We start from the raw sequence: 24,971 nt of genomic DNA, 5'->3' as shown, positions 1-24,971 counted from the left end.
CTTACACGGCTACATATGTTCATTCCCAAATCCACTACCAAACAATGGAAAAGAAGCTCACCTCACTTCATCTCGTCTATTAAGAAACATGTGTTACATCGAAGAGACAGTTTTCTCTTGGGTGGTGATTGATTGCAATTTGGATGGCAGTGCTTGCGCCAGATTCTAACAATTACAATATCGAGTTATCAACTATATTTCTTTCTCAGATTTTGTCTCGAAATTTATTGACTGTAAAATTGGTATAAAAATAACTTCATGGAAATAAATGATGACTTGCTTTGGTCAAGAGCTAAGAAAATGGATAGCAACGGTATCTGAATATTAAGCCATAATCAAGGAAAAAAAACGTTTGTATCTATCATAATAAATGTTATAGCAGTGTGTGTCTAGGCCATATTTCTTTATTCCTCCAGAAAATTATGTAAGATATTTATGTCGAGAAGGTTGTACCCTAGTACTTATATCCTGAATGATAGTTGTTTTCACTCTTTTTTTTTTTGAGAGAGAGGAGCTGTATTTCACTTTTGCACGTCAAAAATCCCGCTGATGCAATCCATGGAGCCCATCAAATTGCGTTTGCCTTCGAAATTGCGTTTGAAACGACAATCCGGGCCGGGGCTCCGGGCAGGCGGCCCAATCTTTCCTGGGCCAAACATATCGTTCGCGGGGAAGCGAGGGCAGGGGCAGCAGCTTGCCAGATTACGCCATGGCCTTCTCTTCACTGGCGCCCTTCTCCCCGCCTTCTGGAACCTTCCGACACCATCCCGCCGGGCGGCCCGGGGCCGCCGCGTCCGGGAGTGTCGTGGCGTGTTCGCCGCCCCCGCCCGACGTCGTGGTGACGCGCGAGCGGGGGAAGAACGCCGAGCTCATCGCCGCGCTGGTGAGTACCCTCCATGGACCCTACCTCCGCTGTGCTTTTGTGTTGGAATCAGTAGCTAGAGTGCATTGGAGGTGGCAGGAGGAATGGCTTGGACGTTGGTGCTGTAGCCTCCTTACTCGCGATCAAATTTTGGTGTATTAATTAGGCAGAGGAGTTTAGATGTTTGACTGTACGAGGAACGAAACTAGGAGGTTAATGTCTTGCTCGAATTGGAGCCCAAAGCATATGTCGCTAGATTGGGGAATCATACTGATTGCCTCCATGTGAGGGTTAATTTAGGGCTTGATATAGAAAATATCAGGAATTCAGGGCCAAATTTGTACTGTATGGTTCTGAATGCTAATGGAACTGATTGCTTCTCCTTACCTTTGGAACTGTTACCTGTATTTCTTCACCATTTGTTCGCTTTCAGAAGAAACTTTATGTCCATAGTGCATTGCTGGTTCATATTAATTTTGGCTTAAAAAATTTCTCGTTGGTGACGTGAATCATGATGATCTAATATTTTTCAAAACAGCATAGTTCCTTTTCGTTATTCGGCTGATTGCTGCTTTGCATTTACATCTATTTTCTAATTGGATTCTGTAGGAAAAGCACAATATACACTCTCTGGAACTTCCTCTTGTTAAGCATGTTGAAGGCCCTGATGCAGATAGGCTTTCAGATGTCTTACGTGGTAAGTGTTATAGCCTTTCCTTTTTCGTGATCGGAACACCGTTCATCTGCTGGGTTTCATTTTCTGAGTTTTGTACTTCGGATATGCAGCACATAAATTTTTGTTCTTTCACTTTTGCTTTTTATTCCATTTTCACCAGAAGATACTATGGCAACCTATTCTATAATATAACTCCTCTTTCCACTTCGTTTATAAACTGCAATACGGAAATTCATGAATCAGTCAATGATATTCTGTACTCACAGATGACAAGTTTGACTGGATTATTATAACCTCTCCTGAGGCAGCCGCAGTGTTCCTTCAGGGATGGAAGTAAGCTTGAGGAATTTTGCAGTCATGTGCATGATGTTTGTTATACAACTAGGGATTATGCCTTGATTGACGCTTAGTCCTTGTAACTTGTTGTGCCATAGATTCATCTACTCTGTCTAATTTTTTTGGCTAACAAAATACTTGGCGTATGTTATTTCTATAATTTTCTACAGGCATATATTCCTTGAGTTCAAATCATTGTTGCATCATCATCTCAAAATAATTTTTTTTTGAAGAAACCGGCAGGAGCACTGCCAAATCATTTAAGGAGGAGAAGCAGAGTCTTACAAAAGTCTAAAAAGATATTACATAAAATAGAAAACACGCAGACTCATCAAAAATAAGAAAAACATAGGAACTACGTGACGCTCGGGGCTCTCAAGGCCGCTTGTCGCAGGCCCAACTCCTCTAGAATGCAGCCAAAAACCAATGGAGCTGTCATCGATCTCCCTTCAAAAACTCTTCTATTCCGTTCCTTCCAAATGTTCCATGCCGTGTACATGAGCAGGGCTGCTACATGTCTCCGCTGCTCTTGAGGTATCAGCTGCAAGGAAGACATCCACCATGCTTCGATATCAGCTCCTCTTTCCGGTGTTTTCACTACACCATTAGACCAACCTTGTATCAGAAACCAAACTTCTTGTGCAAACACACAATGAAGACAAAGGTGAGCTGCAGTCTCTGGTTCTTGGTCACACAAAGGGCAGTTTGGATCACACGGCCAAGCCCTCTTGATAAGTTTGTCTGCGGTGAGAATTTTAGACTGAACCAAAAGCCAGGCAAAGAACTTGTGCTTCCCCTCAGCATGAGCTTTCCAGATGTAGCTGGCCTTGAAACTGCAATAGGAACCATTAAACTGTGCCAAATAGGCGGACTTGGAAGAATAGGAGCCATTAGCTGTCCACCGCCAAGAGAGTTGATCTTCTTGATCATTCAAAGAAACTTGCTGCACCAAATCCCAAAGTATCACAAACTCGACCATCTCTTCGACCGAACTCATGCGCCACAGCCCCTTAGTCCAGGACTGGTCTTGTAACTCTTCATTCACTTTTCTATTCTTCCTCCAAGCCAGCTTGTAGAGCCTTGGCGTGATGTCCATTGGCGCCCAGCCATTAAGCCAAGAAGACTTCCAGAAATATGCTTTGTTACCAGCACCAATAGTAACTACCGTGCTTGCTCTGAAGAGTTGACGATCAACTGAGTCACAAGGCACCTCAGTGCCCACCCAAGGTCGGTCTGGTTCGGCCCATTCTAACCAAAGCCATCTCAAACGCAAGGCCCTGCTGAACAACTCCAAGTCCAGAATACCAAGCCCACCAAATTTTTTTGGGCGGCTTGTTTTGGTCCACCGTACCAAGCAATGTCCCCCATTTGCATCCGCAGCCCCTTTCCATAAGAAACTTCGTCGAACTCTATCAATCCGTTTTAAGGCCCACTTTTTCAAAGCGAAAACCGATAGAAAATGCACCGGGATGGAGGTTAAAACTGCATTCACCAACCGTAATCTACCAGCCTTGTTCAAAAGTCTACCTTTCCAACCCGGTAATCTTGCTGCTACCTTCTCAATTAATGGCTGCACCTCAACCCTTCCCAGTTTTCTGAAATGTAACAGCAAGCCAAGGTATGTGCAAGGGAAGCTCTTGATAGGACAATTGAAAAACTACATAATATGGGGCACGTCTAGGTCCTCACACCTGATTGGGAAGCAAGCACTCTTATTTATATTGACCACTAGCCCAGAAGCTAGCCCAAAGGTTGAGAGGAGAGATGCCAGCTCCCTCACTTCCTCCATAACTGGATTAAGGAAAATAGCTGCATCATCAGCATACATCCTTATCCTTAGTTTTGCACATTTGTGAGCAATAGGTGTGAGGGATCCATTTGAAGTAGCCAGCTCAAGCAACCTGTGCAAAGGCTCCATGGCCAAGATGAACAACATCGGTGACAAAGGATCGCCCAGCCTCAAACCTCTCCGGTGCCTGAACCATTTACCTCTTGTCCCATTTAGAAACACTGCCGAAGAGGTACTGCCTAACAAAATCGACACCCAAGCTCTCCATTTCGCTCCAAACCCCATCTGAGTGATCTCAAAATAATATAAGGCTGCCATGTTTAAGCAAATCATATTGGTTCAATGCCAGGGCTGCTGGAAGTCCTAAGGTTCAAGTAGCAGTTGTTGGAGCAGGAACTGCTAGGGTTTTTGATGAAGTATTACAGTCTGAAGATCGATCTCTTGATGTTGCATTTTCACCTTCCAAAGGTAGCTTACATTGTCATTTCTCTGATGTCCTTGTTAAAAGTGTATTTTGTAGACTTTATGATCTTCCGTTCATCTTCAATTATTTATCAACATTAACCAATCTGTTCGATTTCGTTGTTTGTCAGCTATGGGTAAAGTCTTGGCGTCAGAGCTTCCAAAAAGCAGCAGGAATACATGTAAAGTGCTGTATCCTGCATCTGCAAAGGCTGGGCATGAAATTCGTAAGTCAGCTTGGTGTTCACATAGCATTTATCTTGTTACTGTTTTCTTTTGCCTTCAGTAAGGTCACATGTTTCTCGCATTCAGTTTTCCCAAATGAGCTGCTTTCTTTAGGATGTTTTGAATTGATTGTGAGCTACAGGCAATCTTAAGTTTTTTAGTTAAACATTTTTATGTTTATGAGCTCATAACTTGTGTGCTGATCTATGGACTTGGTTTAATCTTTTCTCACTTCTTTTACTCAGTGACAGTATACATTCAAGCTTTATAATTCTTAATTCTTTTCAACGCAGAGGATGGTTTATCAGAACGAGGATTTGATGTGACACGATTGAATACATATACAACTGTAATTTCTTCGTGCTGGATGAGTGTTTTTTATTTACTTTTATTTCTTCTGCATCTTGTTGTGCTACTTCCAGTAGTCTGTGATACCTTTATTCGAGAATAAATCTTTATATTACTATATTGCTAATTTATTTCATTTGTCTGTTAAACATATCTTCATGTGAATTGAGTTTTTACAATAATCTAACTCAATCATATTTACCTTTTTAGTTATTTCTGTAGGGTAAAATTCTAGTGAGCTCTTGAACTATATCTATCTAATATTGGTTAGCTATTCACTGTCTGGATATTTAATCTCATGGCTTGCCTTTTTTTTCTTACTTTGGTAGTGTCATTTAGTTCTAGAAGTTGATTGCGAAAGGTGACCAAATGATCTGATTAGTGAGTAGAGATTTAATGCTATGAGAATCAGAAAGTAGTGGCCATCAGTTTCATATTATTTTTCACAGTTTCTGTGTAAGAATATTAGTCCTCCGCTAACATATGAAAGTGTTGTGTACTTGTGTATGCAAGCAGGTCCCTGTAGATGTCGAACCACTAACATTAAATCTTGCTATATCAGCTCCAGTTGTCGCAGTAGCTTCTCCTTCTGCACTGAGGTAATTATACAATCGCATTGGGATATAACTTTTTTTTACAGTTTCTTCCATTAATTGTGCGAGGTAAAGCTGTTGCGCAGCAGATCTGAAGATAATATCATTTAAGCATCAAACTAATACTTTGGGAGGAGTATAGTTAAATCTATAATATGGGATCCAATCGACGTTGCTTGAATCATTAGATCACTTTCCATTTTGCTACGGTTTGCTTTTATGTGCGGTTACATTGTTCAGTCCTTTTTTGTTACCATTTTGAGCAGGGCTTGGTTAAACCTGATTCCAAAAGTCGATAATTGGAATAACTCCATTGCTTGCATCGGCGAGACCACTGGCTCTGCAGCGAAGAAATTGGGCTTGAAGAGTATATATTGTCCAACAACCCCTGGACTTGAAGGGTATGCACACATCATCTGGCCCTTTTAGTAACATTATCCAATTGCCATGTACACGTCAGGGATGTTGGTCACTGTGAACTGATGCCCTCACAATGCATTGTGCAGTCCTTGATTACTGCCTAATCCGATCGCATAATTACTCATGTTGCTTTTCATAGGTGGGTTGAAAGCATTCTTGAAGCGCTCAGAGTCCACAGGCAGTTGAAAGAGGTTCTTCTCTTATCATTGTGTTCAATTGAACACCCATATCTTATTTTCCTTGGTTTCTCTCGTCATAGCATTCCCTATTTCTGTTGGTAGGCCCCCAAAATGTTGAACACGGGCAGCCCCGTGCACCGGATGACGGAGCTTCTTGATGTTGGTGATCGGCTGTAGATTCAGGAAACTCATAACCTGTCGGAGATCGCGCGCTGGTGGCCTTCCTGCCGTTTAGTTTTTTTAGTTTAAGTCATAAGTCCTATTACATCGCATGTTTACACACCAATTAAGAGTACTAAATATAGACTTATTACATCACTATAATTTCATAAGGCGTGACTTAATCACGAGACGAATCTATTAATAAGCCTAATTAGTCCTTAGTTTGACCACTAATTGATATAGTAACTCTCCACTAATTATGTATTAATTATACTTAATAGACTCGTCTAGAATCCGAATTGCAACTTATGCAATTAGTTTCATATTAAATTAGCATTTGAACATTTGAGTTGACATCTAAATATTGGATGTGACAGCAATTTAAAAAATCAAACGAGCCAGGCACGTCTGGCACGTCTCCACATCTCCTACAAGACGCACCCCAGGGCATGTACAGCCCGGAGCTAGAAAATTGCTCGCACTTTTGGTGTGCTACCAACGCACCATCATCCGTAAATTAACAGCGCCTGTTTTGGCAACTGGCCGTATTGGGCCCAAACTCTTGTTCGTAGCCCTCTGCCCTCCCCCTCCCCCCTCCCCGCTTTTTTTTATGGGAATAGTGATTCCATTAAGTGAACGGCGCGAGCGAATCCTTGGCCATCAAGTTCTCAAAGTCCGAAGGCATTACAACCACGCGCTGCCAAAGCATGCGCCACACCATTACAGACTCGAGGACAATACAAAACAGAGAAACACTTAAAACTTCTGAACAAGACTGACAAGTGATGGTTGATGATGCCTGGATGGCGACGACGGACGAGGAGGGGCGCGCCGCGTCCGCTCACGGCTCATCACTCACCAGGGCAGTTGTCACTGTCGGTGACGAATTTTTTTTCCCTAAAAAAATGGCCCTCCATGCAACGTATGCTCGCCCCTCCTCGCCGATCTGTCTGTCGGTGCGCCAGTATCTTATTTGCTCATGGGTTAGTGCTAACAACTCGATAACCATATTCTTTTCGCCCGTGGCCAGTGGCATGCCCCCTTCAACTCTCTCCCTAATAATCAATCCATTGTATCCTCACTGTAACCGACGCCCGCTCGAATGCTCGATACCAGTAGGCCGGATCTCTGAATGATTGGCAGGCCAGGGCTTTTAGCAGGCAGGTTCCTTCTGATTTTTTTCCCCAGAACAGTATCTCTTCGACAAATTGTTGAGGCGTTGTGTCGAGACACCCACACGTCAGGCACCCCCAAACGGAGCTTCAGTTCATTTCCTAGTCTATAAATCCGTTCTTGGCCTGCACTGTGTGTCAGCACCTTCATTTTCCGGTGAAACGTCGCTGTGGAGGCGGTCGCTAGACGATGGCCTTGCCAGTTGCAACACGAAACTGGCTCTGGCTGGAAGGTGTGTGTTGCGTCGTCCAGCAGGCGGCCTCCTAGTGGACATGGAAACAAGAAATTCAGAGATGGATTGTATAATTGGTGCCAGCCTCAAGCCAGGCTGAGCATACGGGAATCGTAAACAAATAGGAGGAACAGGACGAAGGAAGCCACTGCTCAACTCGCATTCCATGCATCATGTGTGTTCCCTCCCATATTTGACTATGGGAGATGGCGACCGACACACATCCGCACATGGTTGTTGAGCTTGCAGATTTCTGCCTGGTTACCGCCCTTGATCGGTGGCTGTGCCTCCCACTGAAACCCTGAAACTCTTGTGTTCAGTCCGAGGAATGAGCTTTTTTTTTTTGAAGGAAATCAGAGGAAAAAATTTCAGTAGATCATTGGTCAATAAACCTGTAGACGTATGTTCAGACTAAAGTTACAGTAGCTACACTGCTATAGCGGTGATCGACTGCGTCAGCCTGAAGATTTCAAATCTGACTCTACCTACTACCCCAAGCGTCAGTGAACTGAACTGCACACCAACACAGCAGCATCAACCCACCCCTACATCCACAGTCGGTTGGATTGGAAGAGAAACAATTCTGGAAAAAGGGATCACGAAACGGGCGCATGTGGAGCACCGAAAAGGCGATGCGGACAGATTGTTGGGCATGTTACACACCTGCGAGCATGACAAAACGCCCTCCCTTAGAATAACGGCCATCATTGGAGGTGAGGTGTGGAGACGAGCAGAAGATGCGCTGCGATGCCGAGCTCAGCTCCCTGGCCAGTTCTCCCCCCTGCCCTGCAGCGAGACGGCCAGGATCGTCGTCGGCCCGTGGCGCGGCGTGAACAGGCGAGCAGCAGCAGATCGGACGCTACCCCCACACGCAGGCACCACCAGACGCGAACACATGGAAAGCGATGTGATCTTCTTAACTCGGTTTCGGGGCCCCGGGCCGCCGGCCTCGTCGGAGTCGAGTACGGCAGGCGGCAGCTGGCCTCCCCCGGGATCGTGACTGCGTGAGCGGGGAGCGTCGCCGTGATGACTGGACGGATCCCGAGCAATGGCGCCTCCAACGAGAATCGGTTGATGTTTGGCTGTCCAAATGGGGCCATGGGGGTTTTTGCAATGGGTACACGGCACACGCAACTTCGGTTTATGACCCATGTGGACATAAGCCCTCCGGTGGACAATAGTAAATACAAGTGTTAAAAGTGTGGCTCCGTGGATTGTATCATGTCACCTCGTCAGTTATATGTGGACAAAATGACACCAGTTAGTCTAGATTATTCTATATGTGGATGTGTTTACGATAATCTCATGAGACTACCGATCTTCAAGTTTAATAGGATTGCATGTGAAATAATAAATTCATGTCCAGCTACAGTACTCTGCGAGGCGGAAAGCGATTTCTTGGCTCCGGCGTCGATTTGATCGCTTCCCCCTCCTCTCCGGCGACCTCATCGGCGCTGGAGAGGGAGGGGAGGCCGGATCAGCTTGCGGCCTGTATAGTTTCTAGGCCTAGGGTAGGATCTAGTCTAGGGTTAAAATAGTTTGTCCCATGGTGGCTCTGCCGCTTGGTGACTGGAATCTCTTCGTCATCGTTGGCGTCGTCCCTGAAGATGGTGCTATGGTGGTGAAGCTTTTGCTCCTCTGGCTTGATTCCAGCGAGGTCAACTTCGTTGATTGGGCTGTGAGGTCAGTTTCTGCTCTGTACCAATCCTCTGTCGGTCTTGGTGTAAAGATTTGTGTCTACCTGCTCTCTTTTGGTTCGACGAGGAATCGACTTCGTCTCCCTGCGACGCTTCTTGTTCCCGGGTTGCTGTTGTGCCTTGCGACCGTGGGATCTCCTTCCGTCTGGTGCCGCCAAGGTCGCCGGGATGGATTCTCTTCCTCTTCCTTCCGCGCTGTGAGGATGGCTGTGTTCTTTCAACGGAATCGAGGCGCCGCGGGTGGTCCATGGTGCTGGCTTTTGCAGTTCTCACCAAGGTCTTGGAGTCCTTCAGCGTGGTGGAAGGTGGATCTCGCCGGACTTCCGCCTGTGGAAGCTGCCGGAGTTGGAGCTGATGATGAGAACTTCTCCTGGGGGTGTGTGTGTCATTTTTCTTTGTACCGGGGAGTTTCCTGTAAAATCGCAGGGTTATACTGTGTACCAATGTAATACAATATTCCTTTTCGTAAAAAAAATAAATAAATTCATGTCGATTATAAAAAAGTACAGTGATGATGAACAAACAATATTTCATGGTCGGACTTCTTTTCAGTGACACAACCCCATTTCAGTGATTGTTTAAATCTTACACAGCCTTCAAACATGGCACACGAAAATCATAAGTTTCCATTTCTCGTTTGGTACCCATAGCACAAGCAGTAGGTTCAACTGAAAAAATAAATGCGGAGTCGGCTTTCGGACAGATAAAAAGTGCAAAATGTAGCGAAAACCCTTTTCCTCTGCTACGCGGTCACACGCAACTCCCCTAGCAGGACGACGGCCAGCACCCACCCTCCACGGGTCAACCACCCCCCTCCTCTTCAAAACTCCCCCACCCGGCCACCTTGCTCAGTCCGCAACCCACCGCCAGGAAAGGCTCACGGCTCCCCGTCGACCCCGAGCGTCCGGCCGCGCGGCCCCCTCTCCACGCGCCGCTGATCGCGCGCGCGAGCGGTCAAGCCAGCTACCCCAGGGGAAGGATCGGAGCGCGGCGTCGCAGCTCACCTCAGCTCTGCCGCCGCCGCCGCCGCCTCCGGCCGGCTGGCGGCTAGAGGTAGCTAGCAGCCATGTACGCGGCGAACCACTGGGGCGGGTCGTTCGAGATCGCCGACGGGGCGGCGGAGGACGACCACAGCCGCAACATGGACCTGGACCGCGGCGCGCTGTCGCGGCAGCAGCACCACGAGCTGGACGAGACGCAGCAGAGCTGGCTGCTCGGCCCGCCGGAGGCCAAGAAGAAGGACAAGTACGTCGACCTCGGCTGCGTCGTCGTCAAGCGCAAGCTCCTGTGGTGGGCCGTCTGGTGCGTCGTCGGCGCCTTCGTCCTCATCGGCCTCCCCATCATCATCGCCAAGGCCATCCCCCACAAGAAGCCCGGCCCGCCGCCGCCCGACCAGTACACCGAGGCGCTCCACAAGGCGCTCCGCTTCTTCAACGCCCAGAAATGTGAGTGCCGCTGCCACTCTCGTGGATCTTCCTCTGCTTTGTGCTGCGATGGATCCTTGAAAAAAAGAAGAAACTGAATTTTGGGTACTCTGCTTCTGCTACTGATGCATCTTCACCGAACTTACTAGTCTTACTACTACCATGTTTGCTGATCGCTTTGCTGATCGGGTGGAACCAGTGTGGATCTGCCATTTTTTGTGCAAACTGAAACTCTGCATAGCAGATTTGATTGCATCGTAGGAGCAGAAAATTGCCGCCTTTGATTAGCCATGTCTGACCAGTCATTATCTTAAGTTCTTGCACTGTTAGATGTTGATGATCCAAAGCAGGGGAGCAATTGCAACCCCTAGTGGCGCGCTCTACAGCTGTGTACAGCTGCAACCCCACTAGCGGAATGTTCTGTTCTGTCCTGTTCTCCCTATCACTACAACTTTGCAGAAAGTGACGGTCTGAATCTGATGTGGGGAGAAATCGCCCAAATCCCAATCGCTCTCGGCTGGAATCTTGGCACGCACGTTCACTCACATGTAGGGCACCAGCCAAGTTGATCCATTCTTTAACACAGCACCAAAAGAAAAGGTCGTCTTTATGATCTGGATCGAACGTGTGTACAGATCTTGGTGAATAATTATCCTGGATATCTTGCCGAATACTCGTACTCTGTCACTGTTCTTTTACCACCAGTGATCTTGTACGCTGTACCTGTAGATCTTGTTTGCATGCTAGCAGTATTTTCTGCACTGTTCAAAATGCAGGGCAGTCTTCCTACTGCTGTAAGTTCAGTAACACACGGATCAAGAAATGTGGGAAAATGGATACTGCTGAATTCATCTGACAGCATTTCGATCCCTCTTCCTGGTGACAGCCGGCCGGCTTCCGAAGAACAACGGCGTCCCGTGGCGCGGGAACTCCGGCCTGTCGGACGGCTCCGACGCCAAGGATGTCAAGGGCGGCCTCGTTGGCGGCTACTACGACGCCGGCGACAACATCAAGTTCCACTTCCCGATGGCCTTCTCCATGACGCTGCTCAGCTGGTCGGTGATCGAGTACAGCGCCAAGTACAAGGCCGTGGGGGAGTATGACCATGTCAGGGAGCTCATCAAGTGGGGCACTGACTACCTGCTCCTCACCTTCAACTCCTCTGCTTCCACCATCGACAAGATCTACGCTCAGGTAACTGAAACGTACTGATCTAAATTCTCGAACGCTGAATTCTGCAGTTCTGACATTTTTATCTTGTACTGAAACTATGCTCCTCTATAGTGAGCAATTTGTTCTTTTGAATAACAGATATGAGGAAATGGGATATTGAGTTTTGTATTTACCAACAACTAGTAGTTGATATAAAAATACAAGGATTATATTGATCTAGGTCTCCAACTGGAAATTTAGCTCTGCAGTTTATTGATGGGCACACCTAACAACCTTTGACTCGCCGCATGATTTTATCATAGATTATGGTTCAGCTTCCAAACACCTACATGTGCTTAACGGGGCACGTCATGTTCCTAGAAGTAAAAAAATGGTCGCTTGCTTTGTCTGTTTCGTGGTCCAGAACACTATTTTTTTTTCAGCTTAACAGTGATCGAGAACATGGCCACCATCACATGATACTATAGCACTGGCCGGGAAAGTACCCAAATGCTAGTAAATGAAGAAGTAACAGGAAGTTAAGAAACTTTAATTTGTTCTAGTAATAACCTTGCCAGCTGCCGAGGTAATTACAGCAGCATCACACTAACACTAGTAGTACTCCGTATTGAAAAGGGATAAATCTTGGTGTGCTTGTGTCACCTGCAGGTGGGAGCTGCAAAGATCAACGGCAGCCAGCCGGACGACCACTTCTGCTGGAACCGGCCGGAGGACATGTCCTACCGCCGGCCCACCATCGCCGTGAGCTCCGCCCCCGACCTCGGCGGCGAGATCGCCGCCGCCCTGGCCGCCGCCTCCATCGTGTTCCGCGACAACGCCGCCTACTCCAAGAAGCTGACCCACGGCGCGGCCACCGTGTACAAGTTCGCGCGGCAGGCGGGGCACCGCACCCCCTACTCCCTCCGGCAGCCGGACATCGAGTACTACTACAACTCGACGAGCTACTGGGACGAGTTCATGTGGAGCGCCGCCTGGATGTACTACGCGACGGGCAACACGAGCTACATCAGCTTCGCCACCGACCCGCGGCTGCCCAAGAACGCCAAGGCCTTCCTCAACATCCTCGACTTCTCGGTGTTCAGCTGGGACAACAAGCTCCCCGGCGCGCAGCTGCTGCTGTCGCGGCTGCGCATGTTCCTCAACCCCGGGTACCCCTACGAGGAGTCGCTCATCGGCTACCACAACGCCACCAGCCTCAACATGTGCATGTACTTCCCGCGGTTCGCCGCCTTCAACTTCACCAAGGGCGGCATGGCGCTCTTCAACCACGGCAAGGGGCAGCCGCTGCAGTACGTCGTCGCCAACTCCTTCCTCGCCTCGCTCTACGCCGACTACATGGAGGCCGCCAACGTCCCCGGCTGGTACTGCGGCCCCAACTTCATGTCCACCAACGACCTCCGCGACTTTGCAAAGTCCCAGGTAAACATCCATTATTATTCTCTCTGTTTGCCTGGTCTGATTTGAGCTTATTATTATTATTATTATTATTATTATTATTATTATTATTATTATTATTATTATTATTATTATTATTATTATTATTATTATTATTATTATTATTATTTCTTGGCTCAATTAGTCCCGATCCTGACAATAACAATCGATCCGAACAGGTCAACTACATTCTCGGCGACAACCCGAGGAAGATGAGCTACGTGGTGGGGTTCGGCAAGAAGTACCCGCGGCACCTGCACCACCGGGGCGCGTCGACGCCGCACAACGGCGTCAAGTACTCGTGCACCGGCGGGTACAAGTGGCGCGACACCAAGAAGGCGGACCCGAACTTGCTCACGGGCGCCATGGTGGGCGGGCCCGACCGGAACGACAGGTTCAAGGACTCGCGCAACACCTTCGGCCAGAACGAGCCGACGCTGGTGGGCAACGCCGGCCTCGTCGCGGCGCTCGTGGCCATCACCAGCAGCGGCAGGGGGGTCGGCGTCACCGCCGTCGACAAGAACACCATGTTCTCCGCCGTGCCGCCCATGTTCCCCGCCGCGCCGCCGCCGCCGTCCTCGTGGAAGCCGTGAGCTAGGGAGAGCGAGCAGCTGGTGGACTGGACGTTTAGCTTCAGCCGGGTTGCATCATGCCCCCGCCCGATCGGTACGGTGGTGGTCCGTTTGGTCATACGATTTTTGGTGATCACGCACGCAATTCTTTTGTACAATATACCACGTTAACTTGTAAGCAGACGCTATGGACGGTGTGGCATGCATCATGCTTGGCCTGTAGATGTTTTATGCATAATCGATTACGGTTAATGAATGGAAAAAAAGTACATCTTCTCAAAATGTATTCTTGTGCTTTATACTTCCCTTTGAAGTATTCTCAACCGTTATATTAATCGCTCAATCAAGCGGTGCACAAGCATTGAGCTTGTGGGCTGTTTTGAAAAGTTTACTGGGCTCCAAATCATCCTCATGTGGATGGATGGCCCAACAGTTACCATGGCTAGTGCAAGTGTCACGAGACCGGAGTAGAAGACCAAGTGTGTTCCCTAAAACTCTGCAGCTCTGCTTGGGGTTACTTTGCTGATTGTGTCTTGCCGTTCCTGAAATTTGTTTCAGTTCGGACCAAGTCCTTTGCTCGTGCCGGGCAGCGTAATGCTGCTGGCCGCTTCAAAAAGAAAATGTCATTTGCACGTTTGTTTCCATCCATTCCAATGGCCATGTTCATTTGTTTGTCTTGTTTTCTCTTGCTTTGAACTTCTACGTCAGGATACAAATGTTGTATCAGACTAGCTGCAACTCTTTTCTTCCATTTAATGAGTTGTTTCTCTTGCTCAGAAGGAAGCAAAGCAGGGATATGTCAGTGAAAAAAATGGTGTGCTGCGCACGTGAACCGAGGACTTCGAAATAATGTTCCAGCAAATAAAAAATGCATAGCTTTTAAATTAAACATCTAAATCAAACTCAAATTACATTATTGTATTTCTTACTACATGATCTTTAAATCAAAATTAACATTCAAATATGTTTCGATAGTGTTTAAGGTGGAATAATTTGACTGTAAAGATGGAACAATTTAATTATATAGGTGGAACAATTTGACTGCAAAGGAGGAAAATTGCCCCCCCCCCTCGAAAATAAGAAATTGTTCTAGAACACAAAAAATGCTTTTATAAAAATTATTTGAATAAGAACTAAAAATACTCATAAAAAATAGTAATTGTTTAGAGAATAGAATAAAAATGAGAAACAAAATAAAAAAGTTCTAAAATATATCATCTAACAATAGTCCAAAATGGTCTAGTTTTCATAATTAGAATAACAATGGTGTAAATAGAATTTGATTTGACTAACGAATTTACAATCTACATTTTTTCTCCAAATATCATGTCACACAGAATCTACGTGACACCGAATCTATCCATCCGATCCAACGAAGCAAAACCAAAGAAGAAACATCCAGTAACGTTACATCGCTTGTGGGCCGTGAATGTGCCCGAATTTGGTCTGCCTGTCTGCTGGTTTCTGCGCCGCCGCCTCCCCCCGACCGGTTCCCTGTCTTCCACTTCAGACTTCACTCTGCAGGCGAGAGCGAGACGCTCGCGTCGCACTCGCTCCTTCCCCCAAAAAGCCCCCAATCGGCGACATTTTCACGCGAGCCGCGCGCGACGCGACGCGAGTACGCGACCACCGCGCCCCCCGCGGCAGCCCACCACCCTGCAGAGTGGCCGACGCGAGTACCCTCCTCCCCGTGCTCCCCTCGCGCGCCCCGATCTAACCAGCGCGGCCGCCGCGAACGGGGTCCGACGCCCGGCCGATCTCCCCCGCCACCGCCAGCGACCCCCGGTGAGTGAGCCCACCCACCCCACGATCGGTTCCTTCGACCCGGCCGCGGCTTGTTTTTACCCTTGTCCCTTCCCCATTCGTCCTCGGGGACTCCATTGGTGGTGGTGCTGTGCGCGGGCGCTTTGCTTGGCACTCGGCTAGTGTAAAATGTAATCGAGGCGCGGTGCGTGGTTCGTCCTCGCTGGATACCTGGCATCATAAAATGTAATGGTTGGGATAAGGCACAGCGTCCATATGAGACCATAACGACAGGAATTGTAATTCGGTCATGTTGGGATTTCTTCCTTCCAAGTTTGATTAGCGAGATGCCCACAAATGCTTTATCAAATGCCTACCACGAACACTTCTATAGTTCTATGATGTGTGCTATTGGTGTGTCAACCACGACATTTGTTGAGTCTTCTAAAGCTGCTATTGCTATCGAAGCTTTCGATGCAGATGCCTTTAAGTGTTGTAAAACAGCTGTATAAATGCAACTTCCAGACGATGTCTTGTTTGTTGAATTTTTGACAAAGTTAATTTTAGGTATGAATAGTAAATTTGCCTCATTTGCTTGATGTAAGTTTTTTTTCCATTTGCCAAGCAAGAACCACATTACGTTCAGGTGGGTGCTTTTCCCTTGCTGATTCCATAATAAACTGAGAACGAGTGAGATTTTTCGCAACACAGATCCCATCTGGATTTTAGACAGGGAAAATGAGATGACAGCCATGCTCTGCTCAACATGATGAGTGGTTTCTTGGATCATCTGTTTGGTTCAATGGTCTAACATGATCCAATCTGTGTATCATCAGACTTAAGAGTTTAGTATTGTTCGAAGTTTATATATGATGTGGATTATTACATATTCTCAGAATTTGTTTTCTCCATGGAGGATTCATAATTCTATTGGCAGTATTTGAATGGCCCTTGTCGAACTCACAGCTTACTTGTTTTATGATAATTGTAATGTACAAGTATGTTTCTAATGATTTTGAACTATTGGTGCTACCGCGCCATGGATGCTATGATTTTTCCATCGCCAAACTTTATGTTAGATTCTTTTGTTGCATGCACTTGCATATTAAGATGTGGTGATGCCATAACTAGAGGTTTGCCGTATTTCAGGTCCTACCTCAAAAGGCATGATCCTGGCATTTCCTTGAGAAAAAGGAGCAAGTGAGCAGAAATGGCCTCGAGGGCTATCATCAGGAGGCGGAAGGACATTCTCCGGCACACTAATGTGCCTATTTTTTCCTCATTATCCACTAACACAACTGGGCAAGAAAAAATTGGATGTGAGGTTGATCAGAGATCCATATGTTTGTTTTCAGAGGACAGTTTAGCTTATTCTAATCATGCTAAGGTGCAGTATACTTTGAGTAAGCGAAAGCTTTGTGGCCTCAGTAGTGGTTTCACATGTCGCCCAACTTGTGGGGTTTCTCTTTCCGCTTATGGCTCTAGAGCACAAAACTTTGTGTTCCCCTTGGGACTCAAGTGTTTCCTCCAGTCAGTCCGTACCACATCAAACACAACTGGCCAACCTCAAGTTAATATTATGGGCAAGAAGACTGAGGATGATAAGGAGAAGCAACAAAAAAAGGAGGCCTCCCCAGAAGAATGTGATCAGGCAGTGGAAGGATTAAGCACTGCAAAAGCAAAGGCTAAAGCGAAGCTGGAGGAAGTGCAAAAGACTGACCAATCAATCATACAGAAGTTCTGGGCGAAGCTTCTGGGTATTGGCCCTGCTTTGAGACTTGTTGCTTCAATGAGCAGGTCTCTGTTCCTCTCTTGAAATTGAAGCACCGCTGTATCATTCTATTTTGATGGATAGTTTTTTGTCTACCTTTTCAACACTTGACATATATTTATTTTTATGGGTTCAAGAGCTGATTGGGCTACAAAGTTGAAGCATTGGAAGGATGAATTTGTTTCTACACTGCAGCATTACTGGTTGGGCACTAAGTTGCTCTGGGCAGATGTTAGAATCTCATCAAGACTGTTAGTCAAACTTGCTAATGGAAAGAGCCTTACAAGGCGAGAGAGGCAACAGCTCACACGTACAACAGCAGATCTGTTCAGACTAGTACCTTTTGCTGTATTTATTATTGTTCCATTCATGGAACTCTTGCTGCCAGTGTTCCTCAAGTTGTTCCCAAACATGCTGCCATCCACTTTCCAGGACAAGATGAAAGAAGAGGTATTGATCCAGATCGATCAGGCTGTCTTGTTAACAGAATTACTAAATGCTGACATGATTCGTGAACACATTTATTTTCCTATATACAGGAGGCACTAAAAAGGAAACTGAAAGCAAGGATGGAATATGCAAAGTTTTTACAAGATACTGCAAAAGAAATGGCAAAGGAAGTTCAAACATCACGTAGTGGGGAAATGAAACAGACCGCTGAAGATCTGGATGAGTTTTTGAATAAGGTATCATCTTCTTCCATGCTGAGTTGGTAGTTTCAAGTTTAAAACACGTACCACTAAATGCTTTAGTTTTTGCCTATTGGTGATGTACTCAAATTTGCAACTAGGTTAGGAAAGGTGGACATGTCTCCAACGAAGAAATTTTGAACTTTGCTAAGCTATTTAATGACGAGCTGACTTTGGATAACATGAGCAGGTTGGCGCTTCATATACTTACCCCTTAATAATATCAGATGCCTGATCAAGTTTTTTCTGCAGACCTCGGCTAGTAAATATGTGTAAATACATGGGGATCCAACCTTTTGGTACAGACCACTACTTACGATTCATGCTTCGAAAGAAGCTACAAGAGTATGTCTTCCAAATACCTCGGCATGTAGATGTCAGGGAAGGGAAAAAATGCGATGGATGATTTGATTGTGTGCAAATTTCTAGTTCATCTTTAAGAGTAAATTTTATTTCATCATTAACATTTGAGCATGTTTTCCTACTTCACGTAGCTACTACAGATGTGAGCCTTTTGCATTAAGATCAACTAGACACATTTCATTGTTGCATATTTCTGTTACATCTTCTCATCCTGTACAACTGTAGTGCACTTATGTTTATCAGTTTATGTCTATGTTTTCAGCATTAAGAATGATGACAAGATGATTCAAGCTGAGGGTTTGGAGTCTCTTTCTGAACATGAGCTTCGACAAGCTTGTCGTGAACGAGGTCACCTTGGCTTGTTGTCAACCGAGGAGATGCACCTAGAGGTTTGCTCAGTGCTACTTGCACATGCGATGTTTTTTTTCCATTCGACACCCGCATCACTACATCAGATTCCAAATATTATTTGTCATGTATAAAAGAAAATTTGCTAAGTCGGGCATCCGATCCCAGGTTTGCTCAGTGCTTGTGTCCCAATTTCTCTGGGATTGCTTGTTTTTATTTTTGTATAATACTCACAGAGTATTGAAGTACATTAGGTTATTAAATAAATAAAGCATACCAGATCTTTTTGGGTGCCTTGGTGGTTCAACAGATGTTATGTATCCACGCTTTAGTAGTTTGGTTTATTAATTATGTTGAGCGCCAAGTGTCAAATCCCTATGATGTTTCACATGTGTTTTACATAAAATTTCTTGTCACATTCACCTATTGAGATGCATCTCATGGTCCTGTCTTATAAGTTCTATTGCTATAAATAACTGCTACTGTCGCATGAGGTAAAATGTATATCAGGTTATATGCAACTTATTTGATGAATTCTTCTTTTGCTAATATTTTTTGAGTTAAATACACCAGCGGCCCTCGAACTTGTCCTGATGTGCCACTTAGGTCCACGAACTCGCAAAATCGAAATCTAGCACCCTGAACTTGTTAAGTTGTGCCACTTTGGTCCATACCCCTTCAAGGGGCATGAATATATGCAAAAAAGCCCTTGAGTTTTTTCATCTTCTATATCTACGTCCTCCTCGTCACTTTCACCTCTCTCCTCCCCCACAAGCGCCGCCGCTGCCGCCGGAGGCCGCCAGGAGCGCCGCCGCGGCACTGCGCTCCTCCCTGCTCCCTCCTCTGTGCCGACGCACCCCTCCTCGCGGTGGAGGCCATGGCATGGCGGAGCTCGTGTGCGGCCATGGCGGAGCTCGTGGCGTTGGCGTGCCGCCCCCTCCTTCCTCCCTCCTCCACCACCTCCTTCCTCCTCCCTCTGCCGCACCGAGCTCGTCCCACCATCTCCCTCCTCGCGCGCGCTACTCCACACCCCACACGCGGGCGCAGCCGCGAGCCCCGCGGGGGCTTGGGCCCGCCTCGGCCTCGCTCTCGTTCGTGGCGCCCGCGGCGCGGCTCCGAGCAGATCCGGGCGGCGGGGGAGGACCGGTGTCGAGCAGGGCCGGCGCCGCGGCACGCCGCTGTTGCGGCCTCTGGATCCTCGCGCCGCTGCTGACCTGAGCTCGCCGCCGCCGACCCGAGCCCGCCGTAGCCCCAAGATCCTCACGCCGCCACGGACAAGAGCCCGTCGCCGTGCGCTGCAGCAGACTCACCCCGCCGCCGCGACCCCGAGCTCCTCGCGCTGCTGCTGTCCAAAGCCACCGCGGTCCCGAGCTCCTCGCGCCGCCATGGCCTGGAGCTCCTCGCGTCGCCTCGGACTAGCACCCGGCCACGCGATCCCGAGCTGCTCCCGCCGCTGCGGATCCGCGCTGTCGTGCGCCGCCGTCGACGCACATCCTCCGCCGCGGCCCCGAGCTCATCGCGCTGCTGCGGTCCGGAGCCCCCGCGGCCTCAAGCTCCTCGCACCGCCATGGACCCGAGCCCGGCGTTGTGTGCCACCGTAGATCCATGCCCGCCGCCGTGGCCCCAAGCTCGCGCAGCCACGGACCCGCACCGCCGTCCCCTGCTCCTCCGCCGCCGCCACGAGCCCTGCACTTGCGGCTGCGAGCCCCTGCACCGCCGGATGTGGCCACGGCCACCGGAGCTCGCGAGGAAGGGCCGGCCACCTGCCGCTGCAGTAACTCGCCGCCGCTGGGTCCAAGCCGAGGCGGAGGAGATAGGACGGGAGGCAGGGGCGCTGGCGTGGAGCCGCCACGTGCTCCGCTCGGTCCTCCCTCCCGCGGCGGAGAGGTCCAAAGATGGGGCACAGCGTGGACGGCGCTGTCGCTCCCAGGCGCCACCGCCGGCGGCTCGCTGCCGGGGCAGGGAGGGCGGCGCGTCGAGCAGGGGCCGGGGTCTGGGAGGGAGAAGAAGGGAGGAGGGGAGTGAGGGGGTGAAGGTAGAAGATAGTAACTTTGGAGGTTTTTTTTGCATATGTGCATGCCACGTCGCGCCATGTGAAGGGGTATGGACCAAAGTGGCACAACTTAACAAGTTCAGGGTGCTAGATTTCGATTTTGCGAGTTCGTGGACCTAAGTGGCACATCAGGACAAGTTCGAGGGCCGCTGGTGTATTTAACTCATTTTTTTACTGTGCATCGAAAAGTTTGAGATTAGACAAAGATATTAATCCTTGAGATATAGGAGATGTCCTTAGTTTTCTATCTAATTATTAGATGGGTATTTTGCAAGAATTGTGTCTGACTGAAGTTAATTATTCTAAGCACTTCTTTTCTGTTCAGCTCAGAGACTGGTTGGATCTATCACTCAATCATTCTGTGCCGTCATCTCTTCTAATACTCTCACGGTAATTTTGTTGACAAATATCCCGTTGCATATTGCTTCTATTCAAATTCTCATGTGGTTTTAAAATTCTGTCAGAGCTTTTACTGTATCTGGGAGAATGAAACCTGAGGAAGCTGTTGTAGCAACCTTATCTTCTCTGCCAGATGAAGTTGTCGATACAGTTGGGACTGTACTGCCTTCTGAAGATCCTGTTTCTGAGAGGAAGAGAAAATTGGAATTTCTGGAGATGCAAGAGGAACTTATCAAGGTACTATGGAGTATAGACATAAATCACTCAAGTCCATTTTACATCAGGAGTCTGGACATCTCTACCCTTAAGCAGGGCTGCAGGGGCGAGTATCATAAAATGATGCCCTTCAATGTTCTTTACGCTAAATATTCTTGGGGAAACATGAAAGTATTCTCTAGCATGCATGGCTTACATAGATTGGCGCTGTTATCGCTTTATTGTCTGCATTGTCAAATGGTCCATGAATATTGTCCTGTCCTATATTTGGAAGTTCTTTTCAAGTGAAAAAAATATTTTGAATTAAGGTTTAGCATGAGTTTACATATCTTGCCATTATCACTTCCATCTAACAGCTGCATAAGTTATATGCTCATATCGTTTAGTTGTTCACCTTAATTACTACCCCGACTTGTAGTTGTATATTTCCTTTTTTGTTTTTGTTTTTTTTATGTAATTCAGTTGTCCAGTTTAATATCTAACTCACCTATCCTTCTATGTATATTCTTTGGCTGAAGAATCAACATAGTTATACAACTTTTCTGAATCCAACTATGTGATAATTCAATGCCATGTTGTCGAAAAAAAATGTTATTGATGCTTTTTCATTCTGAATAATATTCAGGAAGAGGAGAAAAGGCAAGAGAAAGAAGAGAAGGCAAAATTGGAGGAGCCAAAGGCTATTGAAGAAGATTTGGCTCTGAAAGAAATGACCGAGCCTACTGCTAGGGAGGAAGAGGAAGTAAAGAAAGCTAAAACGCATGATAAGAAAGAGCAACTTTGTAATATCAGTCAAGCATTGGCTGTGCTTGCATCCGCTTCTGTATGATCTAGACACTTTCTTTGTTACTAATATTCCAATCTGTATTTCTACGAAAAACAAAAACTTGCATTAACATCAAGCCTACCTTCTGTTATCTTGCAGTCCGTTACCAAGGAGCGCCAGGAGTTTTTAAGCCTTGTGAACAAGGAGGTATGACTCGATGTTGCACTGAATGTTTACACACTGTGTATTTGCATAAGTTAATGTCGTACCCCACTCATGTGGAATACAGATAGAACTATATAACAACATGCTTGCGAAGGTGGGTACAGATGGTGAGGAAGAAGCCAGGAGAGCATACAGGGCTGCTAGGGAGGAATCAAACCATGCTGCAGAGGCAGCTGTGGGAGAAAAGGTTTCTTCAGCATTGATAGATAGGGTAAGGAGTTCTTTTCTTCATCTAAACCTTCACAAGTTGATACATCCCAGCTAAAACTTATACTAGGAAATATCCTTTATCTTCAAGAGAAATATATATTAATAACTGCAAATAATTATATCAGTTAATCAGTAATCAGAACAGCTTGAAAGTACATGAACTGTTGGCTTGCACAGAGAATTCCATCATATTCATAGAAATTTCACCTGGTAGTTGTGAGCTCCATTTATTAGCGTATAAACTGTAATACGCTTTTCGGATTTGTAAAACTGTAGAAATTTGTCACCAGATAGTTTTAATCAATCACAAGTTCACAACCATTGTTCAACGTTGTAAGATGTTTGTTTCAGCCTATCAAATTAAACCATATGATTATAGGAATGTAATAAACATCAATGGATTTCTTTCTAGAAACAAGTTGTTGTGGGTGTTTCTCGGCAAGAAATACTCATGCAAGAAGAAGAAACCAGCATCCACTAATTGAGCTCAGTTTAGTTGCTTGGTTGTTACTTGTTAGTCGATTGGAGTTTGTTAGCTTGAGGTTAGCCGAGATTGTTAGGGCCTGACTCTCTAAATATGAGATTGGCAGAACATGAGGTTGTTCAGAGACTTGTCGTGAGGGTGAACATGCCTCCATCTCCTTGCCTATTCCTTGCACTTATACAGCCATAGCAAAGTAATTGCTGCAAATTACTTCCTAGATAGATAGAAAACAAGTAGGTACCGCTATGCTGCTGTAGAGGCTGTGTTATGTACTAGTCAGTGCTGACTACTTTGTCAACTTTATTTGTTTGCAAATAAATGCTAAAAAATATGCAAACACCATTGTGATGTTATCCTTCAGAAGAAGTTTTATATTGGTTGAGTATATACACCTAACCATGTGCAATTCATTTTTTCCGCATTTCAGGTTGATGCTATGCTTCAAAAGTTAGAAAAGGAGATTGATGATGTTGATGCTCGAATTGGCAATCGCTGGCAGCTGCTGGATAGGTAGGCCTGTTCCGCATGCTTTTTAAGTTTTATTTTGAATCACATAATGTGTTGCACACACCAACATAGAACTGCGGCACATGCCAACACTCTGCACAAATTGATTTTTCTGGTCATCAATATGTTGATTTCTTTGCAGGGACCGTGATGGCAAAGTGACTCCTGAGGAGGTAGCAGCAGCAGCAGCAGCAAATTTTCTCAAAGACACCATAGGGACAGAAGGTGTCCAAGAGCTTATCAGCAATCTTTCCAAAGACAAGGGTGCTTACATTCAACATTACTGTCTATCATATTGGTGAAAAGGATATGTCATATCTTTTGTTCTGCTATATCGCTAAGCCTTTTATTTTTTGTGCCTTGCAGAGGGGAATATCCTTGTGGAAGACATTGTGAAGCTGGCATCACAAACAGAGGAAAACAATGAACATGAAGAAGTGCCACGATGATGTGAACAGCAGGCACATTCTTGGCTGTCAGAACTCAGCGGTCAATTCATTTTCGAGGGAATTGACCCAGTGAGCTCAAGGCAATTTCATTGGTGGATCTAAACTTCAAAAGGCAGGACGGTCACTTTTTGTTCCGACTGGCTGGTGCTGAGAAAGTTGTCCAGTAGCATAGCTTGCTGTTACTGACGTTACAGTCATACAGTTTTTTGTTTTTATAACATACATTCACAGTTAGCACCGGTGCTGCCAATCACCAGGTAGAGAGATTCTTGAGGTAAAATGGCAACTGAAATTTAAAAAGGTTGCCATCGAAATGGAAATAAGCTAATGGAGCAGTTCGACCTTTACCTATAATATAAATAAAAGTATGGGCACTGAGTAAGCATATCAGTGCCTGGCTTAGGCCTTATTTAGATGCAAAGTTCAAAATTCCAAATTTCGAAACTAGCACATGCATGGACCACTAAATCTAGTCGAAATAAAAAATTAATTGCGTAGTTTGTTTGTAAATTACGAGACGAATCTAATGAGCCTAATCAGGTGATAATTAGACACTAAATTTCTACAGTAATGCTACAGTAAATATGTGCTAACGATTGAATGATTAGTCTTAATAAATTCGTCTCGTAATTTACATACGAGTTTTGTAATTAGTTTTGTGATTAATCTATATTTAATACTTTAAATGTGCAAAGATTCTTTTTCGAAAAGTTTACAAGGTGCAACTAAACAAGGCCTTAGTTTCATCGCTATTTGAATGATAATGAATTAGTTTTGCAGTCTCAGTTTGTAAGTTTGTTGTTAATGGTGATGGATTTGCACACGGACACGATGAAATAAGGGACGAAAGACGCTCGTCTTGGTCGAGTATATTCATACTTGAGAAAGCATCAGATGTACAGAAGGCAGGTGATACATCCATACAGATTCAAACTCCCATCTCTGTTCAAACGCACTCTCGTCTACCGCTGCGAAGTATATTCATCATAAA

General features: G+C 46.2%; 3 protein-coding genes across 3 annotated transcripts; all 3 read left to right on the top strand.

The window, feature by feature from the left end:
- The first annotated feature begins 691 nt into the window (after positions 1-691).
- On the top strand, positions 692-6,286 carry LOC120642509 (uroporphyrinogen-III synthase, chloroplastic-like). Its single transcript, XM_039919070.1, has 10 exons — positions 692-883; positions 1,472-1,559; positions 1,805-1,871; positions 4,013-4,131; positions 4,257-4,352; positions 4,644-4,699; positions 5,215-5,297; positions 5,558-5,692; positions 5,851-5,902; positions 5,993-6,286. Exons 1-10 carry the CDS (start codon positions 710-712, stop codon positions 6,065-6,067), a joined length of 945 nt encoding a protein of 314 aa, XP_039775004.1. The 5' UTR covers positions 692-709; the 3' UTR covers positions 6,068-6,286.
- A 3,675-nt stretch (positions 6,287-9,961) lies between these two features.
- On the top strand, positions 9,962-14,039 carry LOC120642401 (endoglucanase 12). The gene is made up of 4 exons (XM_039918908.1): positions 9,962-10,599; positions 11,465-11,772; positions 12,400-13,170; positions 13,365-14,039. Exons 1-4 carry the CDS (start codon positions 10,221-10,223, stop codon positions 13,776-13,778), a joined length of 1,872 nt encoding a protein of 623 aa, XP_039774842.1. The 5' UTR covers positions 9,962-10,220; the 3' UTR covers positions 13,779-14,039.
- Positions 14,040-15,290: 1,251 nt separating this feature from the next.
- On the top strand, positions 15,291-24,393 carry LOC120642382 (mitochondrial proton/calcium exchanger protein-like). Its single transcript, XM_039918884.1, has 15 exons — positions 15,291-15,542; positions 16,650-17,297; positions 17,409-17,721; positions 17,811-17,957; positions 18,062-18,150; positions 18,213-18,305; positions 18,586-18,712; positions 21,050-21,114; positions 21,189-21,360; positions 21,965-22,162; positions 22,265-22,312; positions 22,395-22,541; positions 23,452-23,534; positions 23,674-23,795; positions 23,898-24,393. The coding sequence occupies exons 2-15, from the start codon at positions 16,711-16,713 to the stop codon at positions 23,978-23,980; spliced, it is 2,274 nt and encodes a 757-aa protein (XP_039774818.1). The 5' UTR covers positions 15,291-15,542; positions 16,650-16,710; the 3' UTR covers positions 23,981-24,393.
- The last annotated feature ends 578 nt before the right edge of the window (positions 24,394-24,971 follow it).

Source organism: Panicum virgatum, chromosome 7K (assembly GCF_016808335.1).
Source record: "Panicum virgatum strain AP13 chromosome 7K, P.virgatum_v5, whole genome shotgun sequence".
Taxonomy (NCBI): Eukaryota; Viridiplantae; Streptophyta; class Magnoliopsida; order Poales; family Poaceae; genus Panicum; species Panicum virgatum.
This window is presented reverse-complemented; position numbering and strand designations above follow the sequence as displayed.